General features: G+C 34.5%; 1 protein-coding gene across 4 annotated transcripts in view; it reads left to right on the forward strand.

The window, feature by feature from the left end:
• Positions 1-14,185, forward strand: part of DNTT (DNA nucleotidylexotransferase) — an 84,506-nt gene extending 70,321 nt beyond the window's left edge. For all 4 annotated transcript variants that reach the window (XM_085555199.1, XM_085555200.1, XM_032445538.2 and 1 more), the window contains one exon: positions 12,906-14,185. In XM_085555199.1, the coding sequence (XP_085411325.1) occupies positions 12,906-12,992 (87 nt within the window). In that variant the 3' untranslated portion in view covers positions 12,993-14,185. The remainder of the gene's footprint in view (positions 1-12,905) is intronic.
• The last annotated feature ends 8,245 nt before the right edge of the window (positions 14,186-22,430 follow it).

The following is a 22,430-nucleotide window of genomic DNA, read 5'->3' on the forward strand; positions in this document are numbered from 1 at the left end:
AATCTATTAGCATTTCACTGAGTAGGTCCATTCACGTGACAGTGGTGTATTATATTTTTATAACTATACTTGTTAAATAGAAATCTTGGTCACTAGAACTGTCTTCCTGGCAAACACAGGAAACTGCAATCCAGTGCTTCTTAAACAGCTGAAATCATATGAATGGTTTCCCTGTGGAGATGAGTGTGAGGAAGTCCAAGCCTTCTTAGGTACAGAAGATGTTTCTGGAAGATCTACTGTACTATGCAAAGTCCAGCACCACCTCTTTTACTGTGGATAAATTTGAGTTTTAGGAGATGCAAAATTTCTCAACCTTTACCTTACTATTACTTTTAAATGAATTCCTTTTGTCTGAACTAATTGAAAACTTGTACCATTAACAAATACTTGGAAACCACTGTTAGAAAATGAGGTACTTGTGAGTTGTTTTTACATTTTGGAGGAAACAATTCCTTGTTTCCTTGTATTTGCTACAGGAAATAGGAGTGTTTAAAACTTCTTTCACATAATTTCAACTGTGATGGGATTCCTTATTTCTCTTTGCTTTCATTCAAGCTATATTAGTTGCTCTTGATGCCATTTGCCCTTCAACAGTTTTTAAAAGCCAGTGACCCTGGCAGAAGTCTTCTGTGCTCTACATTTGAGCTATAATCTTTTTCCATTTCATAAGAGAAGATCTTGGATAAAACAGGAACTGTTTTCAGCTGGTTCATTTCAGAAGTTCTGAGTTTTATATTTTCCCAATCAGTGTATTTTTGAGAATGTGAGTGAGCATCGGGGAACTGGGCTGAATGAGAGATGGGGTAAAAGAGAGGATGAGCTCAAAGCATTAGGATGCCACTGGTACTCTACTGTATACCAGCTTCATGGTGAGAAATTTCTAGAGATGTCATATGCAACAGTTTCATGTTTGGATTATAGCCTTGTAGGAATGTCTCTTTCATCACACCATTTCCCTGCTCATATCCTCAAACTGACTGTGCAATCTGAGGACTGGATCTTGTAGATTTAGATTTTTCTAAAACCAAATGTATTAACAAGAGTGTTTAAGAAAAACACTTGAGTCTAAGTATTACTTTAAGCAGCTCAGAGCAGCAAAATGAAGTGATGTAAATGATTGGCAATGCTTTTATTTTTTTTTAATTATTTTTTATTTTTTGTAATAGAAAAAGATTTCTTGGCATTTCCAGTGTGTAATAAATTGATTAAATTATTAACATATGAATATTATTGTACTAACATTGCAAGTTATTGGGTTTTTTTGTAAGAGGAAGGTCACAAGCTCAGGGTTATTTTGAAGAGCCACTGGACCCAAAAGAGGTTATTAGTTTTGTGCCCTATGAAAATTTAAGATAGGAAATTGTTGTCTTAATGTTTTCTATTGTTAAAGGAACATTGGAAAAAAGTTTGAGACTATGCAGAAGACTGAATATGACTGATGATATTTTGCATTTAATAACCACTGTGTGCATTTGAATGACATTAAATGTCACTTCGTTGCTGAATAGCTAGAGAGGAGGTTTACATAACTGCTTTGAGTGATGAAGTCACAAGATGCCCTAAAAACTTCATAGCAGGACTCAGATTTGCAAAGCACTACATGCTATAGAGCTACAGTGAAAACAGTAAAGCTCTATGATCCCAGTTTTTTTAAAGAGAATATTATTTTTCCTAATGAAAGTGGTAAACATGGTAAACATATAAAGGGGGTAATTCATGGGGATTTGTTTGCTTCCATACTGTGAAGATCACTTCCATGCAATAGTCAGCACAATTCTTTATTGTTTACCTGCAGAAAGTATTCCTATTTATGGAAATCCTTAACTCGTCAAGGAGGGCTTGACCTGGCTTTCTGTGCATATATGTGTAGGTCCAAATGAAGGGATGATTGCAGCCCGGCTAAATGCCTTATATAACTGTAATTATGAGGCTCCATAGTGTTTGTAAGCATGCTGATTTCTGCTGCTGCCCATCTTTTGCCTAAGTAGCTGCATCACGGACAGCTGTGGTGTACAAGCAAGCAGCCCAGCCCGTTCTGCCTGGCAATATACTTGGCCTTCTAGATTCTCCCATGACATTCACATTTTTCTCTGGCTAAGCCAAAGGCTGTGCTGCTGGTACACCACTCAGCCAGTAACATCTTTTGAGAGAAGACTTACCTGGCAGTGGTCATACAAGTAGGAAAGGCTGCATCTGTACACTGAGTTGGCTTGTTAATATATGCAGATGTAAAACTGAAGATGAGTAAGTGGTTACAAGGAAAGCTATTGCTGCACAGAAGCTGGGACAGCAGAGGGTAGAGACAGCACTGAGGAAGCCAGACAGACTACAGATGACTGGATTGTTGCCTGCACTTCCCACATCTTTATAAACAGATCTTCTAACAAAAAGCTGGTTTTCCTTTCCCAGCAGCAATTCTTTTCTGTCACTACCCAATACTCTGGCAAGAAGAGCTGGCTCTGATTCTGTACCCTCACTTTATTGCATAAAGACATAATAGTTGTGTCTGTTGAACTGTCTATTCAACAGCTACAGTCTCACAGTTAGAGTCTCAAAATCAGTTTTCTTGTGTCATGTGAGAGTGTTTACTCCTCTCTATCACTAGAAGAAGCCTGCCTAAGTTTACTTGCACAGTTAAAGAGACATTTTTTATGATTCCTAAAAAATGAGATATAGAAATATTTCAGCAGATGCTTTTCTAAAATTATGAAGTTATAACAGTGAGACAGTCACCCTGAAGAACATCTCAATGAATTAAACATGCTGCAGCTGCAGAGTTTGCTTAAGATGTCTGCAATAATGACTGGATTAAAGCTAAAGTAAACATAGATATCCAAAGTTTATAGTATTGATTTCCAGGGTGATCAGTTGTTCACATAATCATTACTACAATTAAACACTAAGCCATTGTAAACAGATGTACACACTTTCATTTATGTTTCAGTTCTTCCTCTCTGAGGACAGTGGCAATTGCAGATGTGATTTGGGGGATTTGTTCTTTTTGCACCTGCTCTATTTATAAAAATTAAGAATTAAAGTAATCAACTTTTTTTATCCTTTGAATAAATTAAAAATGTTTATGCATTTTCATCCACTGTGCTTCTTCTCTGTGTTCTTTGCAGTTTAAATATTTCACAAACAGCATATGAAAGTTCATTTTTACAAAGGCTGCATGTAATCTTTGTAGATTTTGTAGCGAAATTCAATCCCTTTGTAATAGCAAGTTGTACATGCAGCACAAAGATAAATGTCTCTAATTGCTGCTTCCTTTGCTTGGTGTGTTTTCTGAACACAACAGTGAAACCTGGATTGCCGAAGAAATGGGAGATGCTTAAATGCATGGATAGGAGCAGATTCAAAACACTTTGAACATATCTTCTTATTCATTTTAATTTTTAGAGACCTAACATTTTCCACGTGTTTTGATTCAGTTATTCAACCAGTAGGCTTGGATAAGTTATAAATTAGAGGACATAGTCTCAGATTTCCTCTTAAACAAAAAAAGAAATCACTGAGAAGCAAGGTAGAGAGAAAGCTGGAAGAGGGAAGACTTGAGTGTCAGAGGGGAAAATGAGATACCGGAAAATAGAATGGAAGCGAGAATGGAAAACTGTGGTGGATAAACAGATTTGATAAGGAGTGTCTGGAGAAAGCAATGTGAAATGAGAATCCCCAGGAAAGGGGATATAAGGCTATCTGCTATGTTTTGGGGGTGGGTGAATGTGTTTTTTGAAGAAACAGATGGAAAGGGACATGAAAATGTATGTCTGGGGATGGAGATGAATGAAAGAAAACAATAAATAAATTCATCATTAATGCTCTAAAGTGGCAATGAGAAATGTGTAAACTTTCAACCACCCAAATAATTGAGTAAACAGTGTTTATCTCACTGTGATCTGGAATACGAAATGAGTGGAACCTGAAGATAAATTAGAAATCAGAAAGAGAGAAAGGGAGCTAGGAAAGAGTTGGAGCTAAAACAGATAGAGATTGAAGACCAACTTGCAAAGAAAAGCCTGGTTAGTAATACGTTAGCCTGCAGCATATGATTGTTGTCAATGTCAGCAAAAAGCTCTGTGGCACTACATATTTCTCCTCTAGTAAAAGAGACCCAAGTTTGTTACAGTAATTGAAGGAAGTTATATTTCTTTGGAGAAAAAGAACTTTCAGTGTATATACAGAAGAAAATTAAACTAAGGTTAAAGTGCAATTAACCACATTCCAGGATTTCTCAAACCTCAAGTCTTTGATTTTTGCAGTCTCAATAGTATGCTTCTGAAGTACTTTATAATACTCGTTTATGAATTGGACTCAACAGTGTTTCCAGGATTCTGAGCATCTTCTTGTTCCATTTATTCATATGAAGTTTTATAAAGGCAAATACAATGCAATGAAAGCATTGTACAAGGCAAATTTATTGCGATTGTCATAGTCTAAAAGCAAAAAGAACTCTAGCTAAAGCTGGGAAATAATCCTAGCTATCATTTTAATGAGTTTTTGATTGGATGCAAATTGTCAGAGAACCACAGAGGGCAATAGATACAGAGTTCCTGTCTGTATGGAAGCTTCATTTTTAGTTGCAGTAACATGCTACTTAATGCACTGGTGATTTTATCCTGGGTTGTCAGAAAAAAAACTTCAAGTCTGTATTCTTTTTGTGTGCCCAAAACTAAAAATGTAGTCTGCGTGGTTGTATATAATGTTCTTATGTATTGTGGAATATATTTCATTATCAAAATTGTAATGAAAGTCTGAGCACTTAACTACAGTCTTGCAACAAAATAACAGCACATCTGTTATTTTAAATGGAGAATAGTTGCAATTAATGCTCATCACGGTTCTGTTTACAAACTGACTTCTGACAAAAAGTGCTCATTCAGTTAATTTAGCAGATAATTTTATTTAGAATGTTATTTTGCAAAATGTCAGCTCTTTAGCTCAAGTCCTTGTTTCTCCTTTTCTTTTTCCTTTACCTAAGCTGTTAAAAGTACTTTTCATGAAGAAAGACTGAAGAGATTTTGTTATTCCGTGTTATGAAATAGTGTATAGAATAGCTTCCTAGAATATACTAATATTAACATGAGAAATTTATTCATGAGTCATGAAAGTCATGTATTTTGTTTATTTTGCCTTCAAAAATTATTAATCTCTAGAATTATTAGAATAAATTGCACTGCACTATTTTGCATCAACGCCATTACACATAGTTTTGCCTGAGGGTATTGAGAGAATGTGTAATGCTTGTAATACTGTTTTTTTTCAATCATGGTTTGTTATAATGTCATTTCAAAGAGTAGTCCTTTTTTTTTCCTTTTTTCTTTTTCTTTTTTTTTTTTTTTCTCTCTGATTTATTTATCATCCTATTTGTAGCCAGATTAGGAACAGATTAGTTTTTATTTTAAAGCAGGCATTGTGATATGAATATTACTATAGAAAACATTTGACATGAAAATTACATTTGGAGATAATGTCAGAATGACTTCAAGTTATTTGCTACTGAATTCTGTTATGATTTCATCAAAGGAAAACACACACTGCTGTGGAATATTATTACAGAACTTGATGAAACACTTCACATTTCTACCACAATTAGTACTTCAACATTTATCCTCTGTAATTGTCATGAAATTGTTTGTACTGTTGAGTCTCATTCATAAGCATAGCATAAATATTTAGCAAGAAGCCTAATTATGAGCAAAGCAAAAATCACAAACACCCTGTCTTAGATGCAACTCCCACAAAATCACAGAATGGCTTAGATTGGAAGTGACATCAAATATCATCTAGTTCCAACTGACTGTTTTGGACAGGGCTGCTGACCACAAGATCAGGGCCCAGGAGGCCATCCAACCTGGCACTGAATGCCTCCAGTGATGGTGCAGCATCCCCCTAACATCTAATATAAATCTTCTCTCTTTTGGTCCAAAATCTTTCCTCTTTGTCCTATCATTATCTACCCACTATAAAAATAAATAAATAAATAAATAAAATAATTAGAAATCTCTGGTGAAAAACAGGAAGAAAAAACACCACCAACTCACATACTCACAGCTGTTAACTGCATCACTTAGCAGTGCAGTGCTTATGAATCAGATGTTTCATATTACACCAGTTTAAAAAATGTAAAGATCTGTATTGTTTATAATGGCAATGATCATCGTGAAAAATTAAAAATATTAATGGGTATTTCATAGAGCCTGAGTCTTACAATTTTTTTTATTATCAAGCAGCCTTATTTTGAGAATGTTGCCTTATCAACTACTGATGGAGTAAAACATTGTCCTGCTCAGGCCAGTTAGGAGTATAAGGATCAGGACAAGGAAGAAGTTTCATTTTTCCATGCTACTTTATGACAGTCTGAAATACATCAGATAGATGTTGAATGCAATGACTTGAAACTTTTTCTGCAATGACAAAATTTTGTGTATTTTCCTCTGGAAATTTCTTTGTTCAGATGCTTTTCTCTTCCTTTCCTTCCCTTGTTCTTCCATAATTGATATTAGCTATCCATGGAATGTTACTGATTACAGTGTTTCTTGCCACCAATTCATCTGCCCTAATGAGTCAGCTAATGACTTTGGAAAAGTAGATGCCATTTTACAGGTTTATGTTGCATTGTATTCCCATGCTTTCATTGTAGATTAAAGGCACTCAACCTTGCATTGCTCAGTGTACTGCAATAATTTATAGATCTACTGTAACACTTTATCTACAGTTGCTTTTCATAATTCTGGATCTTGGTTTAAAACTGTAAAGCTGTTTGGTGCATTGAAGTTCAGAGGAGATTTATGTTTTCTACCAGAAATGGAAATCTATTCTATCTCCATCTCTATCTATGCTTTTGAGAGTTTTCATGTATTTTCTGAGGTTTCTTTAAACCATGTGGATGATACAATTCAGAGCTATAAGCTGACCCAGTTAATGCACAAACTCTCTGTTGAAGAAATCACTCCAGCAAGTGATTGCTTTTGGCAGCAGGGAAAGTGGGAGTGCATAGGGAATAACTGAATGAATAAACAAGTTTTGAATGGAAAATATGGAAATTCTGGAAGACTGCAGCATTATTCCTCAACCTTCCAGCAACTGCTGTATTTACTAAATTACTTCTCTGGCACCACCTGCACCTTCCCCTTGGAAACTCACTCTCGCAGAAATCCATTAGGATCAAACCAAAACAGATTCATTATTTTATGAAAGCTACAGTGCTCTCATAAGACCCAAAGAAAGAACTTTCTCAAGACTATTGCTTCTCCCCCATCTTCTCTTTCCATTACATTCAGTTCTAGGTGCACATTCTGTCATGCTTCTTGGCTGGCTGGTAGAGGAAATTTGTTTCGATCTGTGCATTTCTTTTAAGGAAAAACTGAGTCAGTGAGATTAGAGATTTTAGTCTCAGTTTGCATCTGCCTGAAAACAAGCAATTCCAAAATGTCTGAACTAAAATTCCAAGGTGAGAATCAAAATTCCCCTGAAATACTTTGTTTCATTCTTTTCTTTAGTTTTACCTCCTTGACTTCTTGCATGTGTGGTACTCCACCTCCTTATAAAAGTGCCAAATTGCAGAAACTCATCATTATGTTGGTGTTAGCTTTAGCAGAAGAGGTACAATAGGAGGCTGTGTCAAGCAAATAATTCAGTAATATTCTCCTCCACTTTGCTATGTTTTTTTTCCTGTGTTTTACTAGTCTTCTGGGTCTTTTGGATGGTTCTTTGTAGAGCCAGGAGTTGAACTAGATGATCATTATGGGTCTCTTTCAATTAACTATTTGATAGATTACTTATGTTTCTACCTTCATTATTTTTTCCTGTAGGCTCATTTTATTAATCTAAATAACTTCTCACAATCCAGCCTTTATTTCATCTCACTTGCTGTCAGTTGAGTGTTTGGCAGAGATGTTCTTCAGTGTTGACATTTCAACTATATTTTTTATTTTTTATTTAATTAGAACAAGGATTTATTCCACATAAGAACCATATTATCATTCAAATAGCAGCCCTGCTTTATGCACATATGTTCATTTACAGATATCTAAATATTTATTACAAGGTACAAATGACATTTGAGCAAGAAGAATCATGGAAAAAAGGAAGTTTAAGCCAATTTTATTATCTTGGGGCTTTTTATCTAATAAGCTATCTTATCACATTCTGTAAGTTGCAGGTTTTTGATGTTGAGTGTACTGTTCAACTAAATTCAGTGGACTTTCATATCTAGAGAATTGGTTTCATACCATCTAAGATGATGTAATCAGTGCAGCTAAAATCATCTTTCCATTAGTCTCAAAAAATTATTTATATATAAATAAAAAATCTTTACCTGACTTTATATAACTTATTTCATGTGAAGATAAACCCAACACTGATGTGACAAACATGTAAAATATATATAAGTTGCATGATATATTTTCTTCTATGGTTGATTAAGCAAGTGCTGTTGCTGTCATTCATCTACAATAGACTTTACCCACAAAATGTATTTTTAGAGTGGGCTCTGTCCAAGCACAGTGAACAGTTAAGTTCCAACTCTGCAAATGACAGCCTGTCCTCTTCTTTTCTACTGTTCATTTATCATTGTCATGCTTACTGCCACTGTAACATTTCCAGACATATAAAACAATGGGAGTTTAGTCTGCTTGGTATTTATCATTCTGCATACTGGAATCATTACTGAGTTAGAAATGATCATACTGCCCTCATATCTCCATTTTAATACTTTTTAAATAGGAAAGAAAATATCAAAGCAATTAAACAGATGTAGACAGATGTCACATGACGGACAGCATATGAAGTTAGTGAGACCAGACCACATTTAAATGACAAAATCACTAATTGCTCTATTTAAGTTTGTTCTTTTATAATATGCAATATTACCAGGAAATAAGCAAAGGTTAGAAAAAATGTGTATGTGAATGACATCCCAAATACTTGCCTAGAAGCAGCATTGCATCAGTTTTGTAATTTGATAACAATATATAGTTGGCAGTATTCCAGCCCCCTCACTCCTTCATCCCCACATTTTCTTTGATGAAACATTATGTCGGAAGAATAGACAGTCTTTAATTTTGATTGACCCTAAGGGTCTTTTGCAAAAGGAGGGGGTTTGCCTCCTACACAATGTCATGGTTTTCCAAAGGATAATGAAATCCACTGGAGTATGACTTCATTCTTTCTGAACTGCTTCTGTACAGAAACTAAAATTCTACACAATGAAAGAGCAGGGAAAATAGGGCATAGGAAAAAAATTTCTGTGGTCTTTGAAAATACATGATTTTGCTATGACTTATTCAAGAACAAATGTGCAAATAATGTAGAAAGTAGAGTCAGATCAATAAAGAACTAAGAAACTTCATAGCCAAGTTTATCAGTTAATACTAAAGATGAAGACTTAAGGAAATGTGTAAATAAAATTTCCACCATGTGTCTTATCTTCAGGACTGAGGCTTGCACATGTTACATGCTGTCTATATTTCAACCTGAAGTACTTTCCAGCAGATTCTGCTAGTTTGGAAGCATTAATCATTATTTCATCAGATATACTGTTTTACTGACTTTCTACTTTGAAGTACCTGTGTTCAAACTAACTTTCTATATTCACCCTGAGATGGGGAAAATTGCAAGAAAATGCAACAATAACAGGCTGAGAGTTGTTCATAGTATTAATTACAAAAGTTTACTTAATTTGGTATTTTGCAGTATGCTATTATTACCAAGATTTTTAGCAAATTTTTAGCAATTTTTAGTGGGATACAAGGTTATGCAGAATCTGCCGAGATGTTTGCTTTTCAAGAAAGGTGAGTTGAAACTGATGCAGAGCATGAGTAGTGTCTGGTTTCAGGAGTGTGCAGAGCAGTTGCTGGCAGAGCAGCAACTTCCATGTCTCCTTATAAAGCAACCTCAGCAGTGCATTGCTTTGCTCAGTGTTCTGTGTAGTGTTGCTATCATTGTAGCGTTTTTCCTTCCCAATCAAACAGTGCCAAGGAAGATGGATGGCCACAGTAGAGCAGGGACTGGGTGTCTAAGCCATATAGTTTCATTTTAACAGCCTAATTTATCGAGGCTGAAAGCACAGGTTGCTTAATAAACTAGAACAGTGCATATCCAGTGGTGAAAACGCTCCAATAATAGCAAGATTCTCCATGTTTCTCATAAAAATCTGGAATTTTTTCACAGTAATTTCCATTTATTTCTGGTTTCTTCTTATAATAATTTTCTTCTTTACTGCACTAATCGCTAATGATATTTTAAGTTACATTTTCCCACCTTGGTGTTTAAGATCAACCCATCTTGGCTGAGCTACACGAGAATTTAGACAGGTGGAGGTACTCTGTATTTGGAAGAGAGAAGGGGGCTTGGGGTGCTTTCAATTTTTTTTTATTATTTAAATAATGTATATACAAAATTAATCAAATTAGTATTTGGCGCACAAAGGGAATATATATGTAATTTAATCTATGTAACTAAAACTAGAATTCTACTTCATTGACTAGTAGTTTTGGCTTGTTCTCTCAATTGTATGTGAGATGAAACCAAGGGACAAAAGAAGTATAAGATGTACTTGAACTTTGGCAGTGCTAGTTAGGGAATTGCCAAATAGTGCTCACTTTGTGCCTTCACTGTCTCTTTCTCTTTAATCAAAAGTAGCACTGAGCATTAGTGTTAAAATGAAAAATAAGAGGTAGCAGTTCACATAAGAAAACATTTGGATGGCAGCTGTTCTACATTACATGTAGTAAATAGTCATGTTTGCAAACACAAATGTAATATTTACATCATTTGAAAGAACAGAATTGATTAAGTGGAATAAGAGTCGAGTGATAACAGCTGCACCAGAGCATTGTTTTTGAAAGACTGATTGATGTTGACTGGGTATGTCTTGGGTCTGTGGAATACTAGTAGGAAGCTGCAAAAAAAAAAAAAAATCACAACTGAGAAAGAAGTTCATTAGTTACTTCTCTTGAGCAAAAGGAAAATGAATTACAGAACAATAATGAATGGACTAATCAAATTTGCATCACTGTGTAAGTTCTGCACGGATTGACAAAGAGGTAAAATAGTAAGTTATGATTAACCTTAATAACACTAATACTGCTAAAGCAGTTGGCAGATATCAACTAGAGATTCTTTTAAAAACATGGCTTGTAGCTACTGAAAATGGTATTCAGCATCAGATAATTTGTAATAGAAATTTTCCTTGTCAAGCAAATGAAATGACTTTTGCTTGCAGAAAAGCATAAAGTGGCAGAACAGAGGAAATGGGATATATTTTGGGGTTCCAGAAATACAAAGAGCTTATATTACAAAGTATCTGTAATATCTGACTAGAAGTGTAAGAGTGCAGAAGATTGTTTTTACTTTACATGTGTAAAATCAAAAAGATTTGTCCTAATTTGATTTAAAAGTATAACATCCTGAAGCTGTGGGCTGAAATATTCCCTCAAATTTATGATAAGCTATACCTGAATATGAAAGAGGTTTTATGTAGTTAGCATTCATTATGGAAAATTGATTTTATTTTCCTTGTTAAGTACTTTTTCATTGCATTCTTAAAGCAAATTTAATCCATATGGAACATTTTACTGACCAAAATCAGTGTGTTTGTAGTAGAACTTAGTAGAATTTCCACTGATCTCAATAGGAATTTTTTTTTTCAGTGAGTTTTGTATATTTCTCATTAATAGCACTGAAAGAATACTTATTTGCCATAATTACCATTAACTTCAAATATTTTCCTATTAAGCTTTTTTGTCTAACTGAAGATGTACTATCTCAAAATAAAATAATTAAGATATTCCTTATTACTTTACTGAGAAGAAATCACTTGATAAGAGAAAGAAGTGAATTCATAACTTTGGATGGATTCAAGAGGATATCAGCCACAAATGCTCTCAAACTACTTACTTTGCTTGATGGTAATTCTGGAACAAAATAATCAGAGCCTTGTATGTGCTGGCACAGATATTGCTAAACTTTACTGTAATCAGAGCTTTTGCAAAGTAAAGAGGATTCAGCAGTAGGTAGTTTTCTATTCAGATTCACCTCTTTCATAGTAGAAATTAAATCTAGAAGATTATGAAATCTTAACCCTGAAGTTTTCATTGCACAGGAGCTGGAGATGTTAGAGAGCTGAACACAGTAAGACTTAACTCAAGATGATCCAGGAACTGCTGAAATATTACGTGGTTGGTTTTTTTCTGTTTTGTTTTGATTTCCCAATAATAATTAACTTTTTCTTGCTTCCAATATCCTCTGAACATTGAGGTTTCCAGATTGAATATTCATCTACCTTAGCAGGTTTTGTTTGTTTGTTTGTAAATGATTTTTATTGTAAAATATTCATTAAGAAAGTGCATTTAAAACCTCAAACCTCAGATGCAGTTGTTGAACTCTTATTTTTCCACTGCTTTCATAGATGTGATTTTTATATTTATTTTCTTGTTTTCAGATATAAGTAATAGAAATTTGGAAAGCTTTAACACTTTTAATGTTTAGATATGCATAATAAGTGTAGCCTATGAATCATCTTAAATTAATTTATAGAGAATATTACTATTGTTAATGTATAAAACACTGATGACTATATCAACAAAGTCAAGTTATTGACCCTTGTTGAAGGGAAACATAGGTTTTATTTGAGTTCTGACACACAGAGATTTGAAAAAGCAATCAAAACGAAGTGTTGTAAACAAATCATTAGAACTTAAAGCATCAAGTAGCATTAGAATTATTTTCTAACTTGCTTTCATGCTTCAAGGTCACCCTTGAGCACGCTGATGAAGGGAATGTATTCTGCAGAGTATACAATGGGTCAAACTGTCAAAAATTATCTCCTTTTAAACAGCAAAAACATCAATTGAAATTTCTTTCTAACAGCCTTATTGACTTCCTTTTTAAAAATTCTTTCACAGAGGGTCTTTCTCAAAGCTGGAAGTGAGGAAGAAATCTTTGCACATCTTGGCTTGGATTATGTCGAACCATGGGAAAGGAATGCTTAAAATGATTTGCCAGTGTATATTCATCAGTTGACAGCAATGATCCTTCTAACTGTCTTGCAGTCTGGTACATTACATATATCTCTGTGACAATTAAAATTTAAGAAAAATATTTTGTTAGAATCCCTTATACATGTTGATGTTCCTATAAAAGAAAAGTTTGAGTTCTTCAGAATCTTTTCCAGTCTTTTCTGTTTTAAACTTTGATGTGTTGGTTGTGGGGTTTTTTTTGTTGTTGTTGTTTGTTTTGGTTTTTTTTGGTCTGTGTGTGGCTTTTTTTCCCCTTCCAGGGGAAAACTATCTGACGAGATTTTTGCTTGTAATAGGAATTTAAAATTTCTGTGAATAATACATGATTGTTAAAATACTGTCAGCTATGGCAGTACCTAAATAATAGAAAACATTTCAGCTGAGTCCAAAAATTACCCAAGTAGATGTTTAGTGTTAGCTGAATTTTTAAGTACTTTGCTACATCTATATACAAAATCTCTAGCATATAGACCTATATAAAGATTATAAAGTTTAAAGACCTGATTTAGTCTGGCAGTCTCAGCCAAGTGAGCCTCAGCTATAATGTTTATCTCATGGAGTTAGAACTCTACAGAAATTGTAATCAAGCTGAGAATTCAGATTTAAAAACATTCTGGAAGGGACTATGAAATCAAGGTTTACTCAGTAGCAATCTTCAGTTGTGAGGAAAAATACTATAAATTTGTAGAACTAATTTTGACTTAGGAAGATTCAGGTGATTGCCGTTAGTTAGGAATTTGAATCATAACCTACATGAAAACAACTGTTTTAACAGACTGGTGGATGCTGTAGGGTGAAAGCTTTAAATTATTTAATGCTCAGTTTGTGTAGCTGAAAGTTTAGTTATTTCTTAGTACCTACATATGCACTGGTACGAGAAGTTTACCTGAGATATTTGGCAATTGGCTTTTCTAAAATGGTATTCTTTTTTTTTTTTTTAAATCAGAAATTCATTTTTGGTGTGAGAGCTCTTTTCTGATGAAAGCAATGCTTTGAAATGTTTTTGTTTTAGAAACTTCCCCAAGGCTCCTGTGGCTTTAATGATAATGGAGAATTTGTAATGCATTCATCTTTTAATCAACGAGGGCATTTAGTGCTTTAGTTCTTGAAGCTACTTACTGACCATCTGTTTGTCATCTGTAGAATAAAGATCACTGAGAACACCATGACTGGTCAAAATAAATTTCTTCTTAACAGGCTGAACTTTTTTCTGCTGCTAAGGCTGATTCCACACCAGGGTCAGAATGGCATTGATGAGGCCATTCACAACTATCATTACTGACAGTAATGTGTCTCCTATTCAAATGATGGCGATATTCCATGGCAACATAGATTTCAAGGTTCAACACATGCATAAAATATGCCAAGACTTAGAATTATATTGCTTAACCACAGGATGAATGACTTAAAGAGCAAGTGCCAAGGCTACTGCTGGTTAAATAGGCACTTCTAAGAAGCCGCTTCTCCAAAGGATGCTTTATTTACATAGTAGTCAATATAGTACAAGTCTTAACAAAAGTTCCTATTTACAGTTTTAAATGCAAACACATGTTTCTGATTTTTAAAATGGTTAGTAGTTGTATTTTTGTGAAATGAATTCATTCATTATACTGTCTGGATTCACAACTCAAAAAACACTTATATGAGTGGTTGTAAAATTCCAATTCATTATAATTATCTATAATTCATTATTTGATGAGCAGATTCCAACACTGAGTTGATGCTCAGATTGTTTAGGATACAGTTTATATATCCCACTTTCCATCTCCTCTAGTGTACTATTGAAAAATACTCTAATTTAATATAGGTATTCATCAGGGTAAAATGTAAGATCTGCTCCAGAAGTGACTGTAGTAAATTAAAAACTGTTTCTTAACAAAGGATTTATTTTTTTTCCCTACAAGGATCTTGTACTATTCACTGAACACAACCACCTGGCCCATGGGTTGTAAGGAGAATTCCTAAACTTGAGCAAATAAGAAACAAAAGTTAAATGGGAATGGCACTATCAGGCTTACTGCCAGAAATTCATTATATGCTATGAATCTATTCCATAATTTTTGATATTCCTAATTTTATGGTACAATGAAATTAAATTTTGTAATTCAAAACAAATACCATGTCATTAGTAGAAAAGTAGTGAAGACAGGTTTTTTTTTTGTTTGTTTGTTTTTCCCAGATAGTTATGACATATAGAAAAAGTATGCTGACTGTTTACAGGTTTCATTCAACTGAGAATGAATTTTTTAAAAGTCTGCACTGTAAACCTAAATCAGAGAAGTAAAAAACTGTAGTAACAGCATGGAATTTTATTTTTGCCTGTGCCAATAAAATAATCCTTTTAAAGTGTAGTTCTGCTAGCTGAGCTGAAAATACAATGTCACTTTCTAAATTGCTCTAACTAGAAAGCACTGGCATAACTTCCTAGATTAACATGGTGATGTATGAGGTACCTTCTGCGCGTTTTGCAACAGGATGCTGACACTTGAGTAGCAATGAGATTTTTCAGTCCTCGTGGAAGAGAACAAATGCTACAGTGCCTTATCTAAATATACGTTTTACTTGACCAACATTTATCAGAAATTATACATTCCAGTTGTGCTGTCTCTGCATACTTCATCGCACAGAGGAAATATGAAACATTCTGATTTCCATGTAAAGAAACATTTGAAATTCATAATTCACATCCTGTCTGCCTATGCATCACATAATTATACCACCTGTAGGGGAGAAGATACCAAACATAAATTCTAACAGTTGCTTCAAGACTGGAAGAAAACAGCATACCATGTTATTCTTTTCTTTCCCTTAGTTTTTATGAGCTTCCTTTAGACTATATTTGCCAGGGTTAGGAAAAATATGGTTGTTAACTCTTTATTGAGATGCTGGAATAAACTGAAGATCAGGTTAGATGACCAGGATGGTCTGACTATTAGGAATGTTGCTGCTGTTATGAGCACCTCCACTGAAGAAGCTGATACCTCAGTTACTATAATCTCTTGATAGCACTAGCCAGATTCACTGAGCAATGGCAGAGCAAGAGACACAGTAGACATAGCTAGCATTAATTATACATGGGAATAAGAAAATTTTAAGACTCAGTAGGAACAAAGCATCACTGAGGCTGGAAAATAGTTTCAAGGACATCATGTCCAACCACCAACCTGATGATTTTGTCCTGTCACTGAGTCATGTCCCTGAGTGCCATGTTTACACATCTCTTAAATACCTCCAGGGATGCAAATTCCATCACTTCCCCACACAACCTGTTCCAGTTCTCCACCCTATCTATGAGGTAGCACTTGTTAAATCTCCAATATAATGTTCCCCAGGTGCAAGTAGAGACTGTTTTTCTAATCCTATTACTTGACACTTAAGAAAAGATACAGTGTACATGCATGCACATTTCCTTACAGAAGTAAAATATAGTGATAAGAAATTTAAAAATGTATGAACTACTGTCTTTTTAGTAAATGAATTCTAAATAACAACATGGTGTTTATTACAACAGTTAAACTGATTTTGGCCAGTCTCAGGCCCATTGTGATTTCAATGGTTGATAGTGATACTTGCCTGGGGCTATGCTAGAAAAGATAGAAGTCATATTGGAGAACCGAGAAGGAACAGCTTAAAGAAATAAAACCTTAGCTGGAAAGATCTGGAGCCATGAGAGTACTGAAATCTCCCCAGTGTGGTGGAGCTGTTGGAATCAATGGTAATAATGCTTCTTAATACATGTTTAATATGTAACCTATAAAATCTAACCTTGTTTCTTTTTTTTGTTTTTTTTTACCTAATGCCTCCAGTATTCTCAAATGCTATTGATAGTACACACAAGATATATGATTTGAATTGTGAAGATAACTGAAGTACATATCCCAGGTGCTGTGGGTTGATGTTACATAGCCTGGCTGATCAGTGTTGTTGATAATTTGCAGCTGATGATTGACTCTGGGAACTTACGTGTTAAGTCAGTGCTAAGACTTGTTTGAAAAGCAAGCTATTTTTTTAATTTTTATTGTTGGGAGCATTAGATTCTAGTCCCTTTTTTACTGTGCAGAAGGAGTGCTGCTACATGTTCTGTTATCTTCTGTGTTCTGTCCTTTTCAAAATCAGTTCAAAGGAATATTTGGAAATGACTGAGTTTTCCAGTTCCTTTCTCATTACTTTTGAAGTTATATGGCAAAAGCAGACTCGTAAGCATTTCTACTAAATAAAAAAAGCCTTTTGAGCAGAAGTAGCATAATTACATGTATTTATAGCTACATGTAGACATTTATATACAAATTGCTATATGCTTTCTTTCAGCTTCAATGTGTTTTTCTGTTCTGGAAAATATGCATTACCACGTAACAGAAAATAACAAGGAAGCTATCCACGTTTATAGGATAGGAGATGTCTCTGCCAGGAGAAGAGTAGATTATATTCCAGAAATTGATGGTTGCAACATCTGGAGAAAAATGGCAAATAATAAAAACCTTATCACAGCACTTTGAAGATAAAATTATAAGCTTTGTCCATTTCTAGCTATCAATAAAGAGATGGTTTGAAATTGCCTTCACAGCAGGGTAGAGAGTCAGAGGAGTTTATATAACTTCCAAAATGAGGCTTGATAAGTTTAAGCAGTTGTATGGCTAGGTAGGAGTGTTTCTGCAGTTAGAAACATGTCTAAAAGTGATCACTTTCTGGTAGCTTAAGGATGGTGTGAAAGACCATATGTTCCTGTGGCTTCCATAAATATACTCTATGATCTCCACCCTTCACTATGCAATGGCTAGGAAATACTGTTTTTGTATTTTGAGACACAGAAACAACATTGAGCAATATAGTTTTTTAGGTTCTAGGAATCCTTAATTTGAACAGACATAGAATGATAGAATGGTTTGAGTTGGAAGGGACCTTACAGATAATCTCTTTCTAACCCCCATTACAGGCAGGGAAAACTCCCTCCAGACCAGGTTGCTCACATCCCTGTGCAGCCTGACCTTGAATGTTTCCATGGAGGGGGCAATTGAAATGATTTTCTATGGTTTAAACACAACTATACTGTAAGAGATACAGTTTATTGTTTTTTGACCCTTTGCTCTACAATTCTAAGTAGGTTACAGGTTGCTGGATATTATTTTTATGTTGGTATGTGAGTGAGAAGTGTTTTTTGTTGTTGTTGTTTTTGTTTTTGTTTTTCTGGAAACTGTCTAGATGCATGGCTGTAACTGTTTCAGGGCTCTTCATAAATGGTGGAAGATACTATTTGAATCTCTCATGGTATCAATACTAAAAAAGAATCCATGTACCAGTACTTTAACTGGACAAAATGTCAGTATTACAGAGGGAATGCTGACACTTTTCTCTCATTCTGTCTTAGACTCAGTTAGATCCAACTTCAGGATCTAGCAGGACTTATATCTGAAGAACATCACTTGCAACTACTGTAGTGTTCTCCCATCCCTTACTGAAAGGGAATAGCAATCCCTTTATTTACCAGGATCCAGATGTTTCCTTTTCCGTATAAAATCAGAAACTGGGAAATGGAACATCGCTGAGCAAATTTCTGTCATATCCAAATAACTGGGGCTTAATTAACCAATTGTTTTAAAAATAATGCTATAAGCTACTCTGGTATATGAGTGTACACATTGAAAGTCTTTCATAAGTAACCAAGTGAAAATGAAAGTGTAGGTGAGTGAGCTGCTTCACTAAGAGTTTTGTGTGACAGATGGCTGCTATGACAATCCTAACGAGATGATAAATTATACTTTAATGCCTAAAATCCACCAGTAAGTAAAAAAAGGTGTAACCAAGAAACATTTGAACTGCTTTCCTGAACATACAAAATTATTAACAAATCAAGAATCACAAATAGAAGAAACACAGAACAAGCATTCTTTGAATGTAAGGGAGGACAGGTAAGAATAATAATTAGAGCTGTCAGTGATAATATTGCTGTAGTTCCATCCCCTGAAAAATCAACAGAAACTAAATGAGATGCGGTAAATGCCATTATAAGCCATAATTTCTCTTGTGCAATAGCATAGGTACAGACTAAATCCTGCTAAATCAAATGTTGATGTACTGTAAGGGAACCACTAGGTCATGGCCTGAACCAGTGACTGAGCACCTGGTGAAGGGGCTTGGCCAGCCCTGGGAGCACAGGTGTGAGCAATTCAGTATGTGACTGGAAGAAATGATCACAGGATCCACCTGTACCTATCCTCATTTAAGAGCTGGCAACAAAATAAGTTGCTTTTTTGTGGAATTTCTAGTAGGTCCTGCTCTTCAGAAAGTGGTAAGATATTCCTTCTTTGCTACTGGATTGTAAATAACTTTCTAGCCTGAAATCTAGTCAAAGGTAATCATAGCCATTGCTCATTCTTACATGTATAAAAGCAGCAATAGAGTAGTTGTGTAGGGATGAACTATTACAATATACAAATTTTAAGATAAGTGTGAAATATTTGTGAAATTGTAATATATGCTCTCTTGTGAGATGGAGTAAATAAAACCATATTAACAGAATTCAAGAAAAAATTTGTATTAATTGTTATTAAGGGTCTACAAATGGAGAAGGGGAATATTCTCTTCAAAATAATTCAGATTCTATAAACTTAGAGATTCATTACAAAAGAGGCAAATAATATTGTTATTTATTCTTATTGTAATGAATGAACTTACTTGAAGAGTGTCTATATTACAAAGTAAATTATGTTAAAAATACATTTGAATTTGCCATGAGAAAAATAACGTAAGTTTCTGTAGATGCAGCTTTACAAAATGAATAAGAGTATTGTTGTATAAACTACTTCCTGTGATGAGGCCTCCTTTTTTCCACTAGAATCTCTCCAGGTATTGATGTTATGGCTATTAAAAATATCTTAGCAAAACAGGAAAACTCAGTTTATGGAAAACAGTAACGTTCATGACTGATAATTTAAATGTGAATTATGTCACAGTACACTCAGTATACCATCTGCTCCAGAAAGAAAAACATCTGTTGGCAAATGTAAACTGTGGAGCTTATGTGATATTTTCAGATACTGTATGGAATAAATAAATTAGACATTGACAATATATTGTGTTAGAGACATTCAACTATTTTCTTATGTTGAAAAGTGGAAAAGCTCAGCTGAAAGTATTTATGAAATGGTGAAGGAAATTACTGTGCCATCTCCCATCCAGATGGCTTTTGCTAAATCAGCTACAGACAGACTGCTGTAATCATCATCTGCAGTTATGGGTTGCTTTGATATAGTATGGGCATGGATGAAAGTGTGTCTCTACAGCAGGAGTTTTTCTGCTTGAATTTTTGTTGTGGTGATGATGCTGCAGTTTGTGATACTGTTGGAATTGGCAGCCTTTTCTGGTTTATTGAATGAAAATCATGACTTTGACATCTATTTTCCTCTCTATCAATGATAAAATGACAGCTGTATTATTTTTAATACATTTTTAATTTTTTGTTATTTTTAATAATGATCAACAGATGTGTATAACTATGTCTTATATAAAAACATACATAACGTTTATGGAAAATGACAGTAGTTTAGGGATAAAATGCGACACGCCAGTCTGTAAAATCTAAAGCTTTTTATCTTTTACTTTTTCTTCATTTGGAGTATTCAGATTCATTTGTTCAACTGATTTTATTTTTGTAATTTTTTTTAAGTGCTTAGATGAAATTTATTCATTTGTTACTGAATGGCAGATGAGACAGAAGATAAAGTCTTGAAAAGTCACTGTTCTGCACTCTTCTTGTAGAATCAAGTGGCAACTACAGGATTTCAGGAGTGTCTGTGACACCTTTCTGTTTATTCCATGTCATCTTGTGGAAAGTGCAGGGAGGTATAACTGTTAAATATGCAGAGATGCGTACTTTAACATCTACTTTATAAGGCAGGAAACTCGTTAGAAGTCTGGCTTTTTGTTTCAGGTTAAACTTTTCTGCATTGTGAGGAAAAACTTATAACTTGATGCTAAAGAGCTGAAACTATAATGCTTGTGCTAGCAATGATTTGCTTGTTCTGCTTGTTTAAACACCTTAATCTGCAAATGTTGATCACCCAGGTGATAAAAGCCATTCTATGCTATGCGCAATGTTGATGTTACTCTGTTGAATAGTATCAAAGAATGAAAAGCCTCACTCAAGGAGATAAGGGCTTCTGTAATTATTCCCTGCAAGAACACTTCTGAGGCTTTCAGAGTCAATCTCCCCGTTGCTTTTATGCAGCTCTTAGGCTTTTTACTCCAGTGTCATCCTTGCATGTCACTGTTTCTTTTCTTCAGTTTTCCAACAAGATCACATTCATTTTCAGGGCACAGATATCAGTGGAGGAGTGCTGCAGGGGGAAAAATATATATGTTTAAACTATTTGTTCAGAGCAAGCTCATAACCCCACTGTTCTTTGTAGTACTGTTGATGTCTTTGATACTCCTTATTGTGTTTTCTATGTGAGGGATGCATCTATCCTTAAGGATGGCAATTGAAGTGTCTCACAGGTGTGTGTGTGTCAGTGCTCATCAGGCAGCAGCTTTAGTCACCTGCAGCTGTAGTGAGTGTCCAAGCACATCATGAAAAAACTTTGCAAAAATAAAAGACTTTAAAAAAGAAGCGAAGCAAATAGTTGTTAATTTGGAATATTTGGAAGTAATACAGAGTTTGCTATGTTGTAAGAGTTATATTGAGTAAATTGGTATTCACAATAATGAAAGGGATCTGTGCATGGTCTAAACACTTGCTATATATGGTTTGACCAGTTGTTCTACCAGCATTGTTTTGTTTGGTTGGTTTTTTTAACCAGCTCTGTTCTGTCAACAAATTGATGTGGAAGTATAGCCAGCCCTTTGCTAACACAGTCTCTCCATGGGAATACCAGTAGGGATTTTTAAATAGCTGCTTTTTTAATTTTTTTTAATCTTTAAATTTTCTCTCGTTGATTAAAATAATGAGATGTAGCTTCTTTCATAATTCCACAACATATTGTGAGCTATCCTGAGTTAAAACTAAGAACTATGTAAGTAAAAACAAATTTGAAAATCTCTCACTTGATTTGTTTGTTGCAATAATATAATAGATAATTAAACAGGATCAAAAATTCTGCTGTGAAAAGAGCAGTTTCTGCGCGTTGAATAATGATGGATAAATGTCAAAACAACCTGCTGAGCAGATAGCTTTTTTTTTTTCCCCTTTGTAATTCATAATAAAACCCAATGACATTATGTCTCCTAGCAGCCTGAGTAAGTTTAACAGAATGTAATACGAACACTAAATCAATCCAATTCAATTTTTTTAAATAAGAAGAAAACTCTGAGGAGGCCTTCTTTGTGCATGCATTTAAATGACAATCCCAAAAGTTAGGGCCTAAAATAAGTAGTGCAAATAAATAGTGCAAAAAAGCATATTGAATATGCAAATAC

Source organism: Coturnix japonica, chromosome 8, assembly GCF_054131305.1.
Source record: "Coturnix japonica strain WE chromosome 8, WE-NBRP24, whole genome shotgun sequence".
Lineage (NCBI taxonomy): Eukaryota > Metazoa > Chordata > Aves > Galliformes > Phasianidae > Coturnix > Coturnix japonica.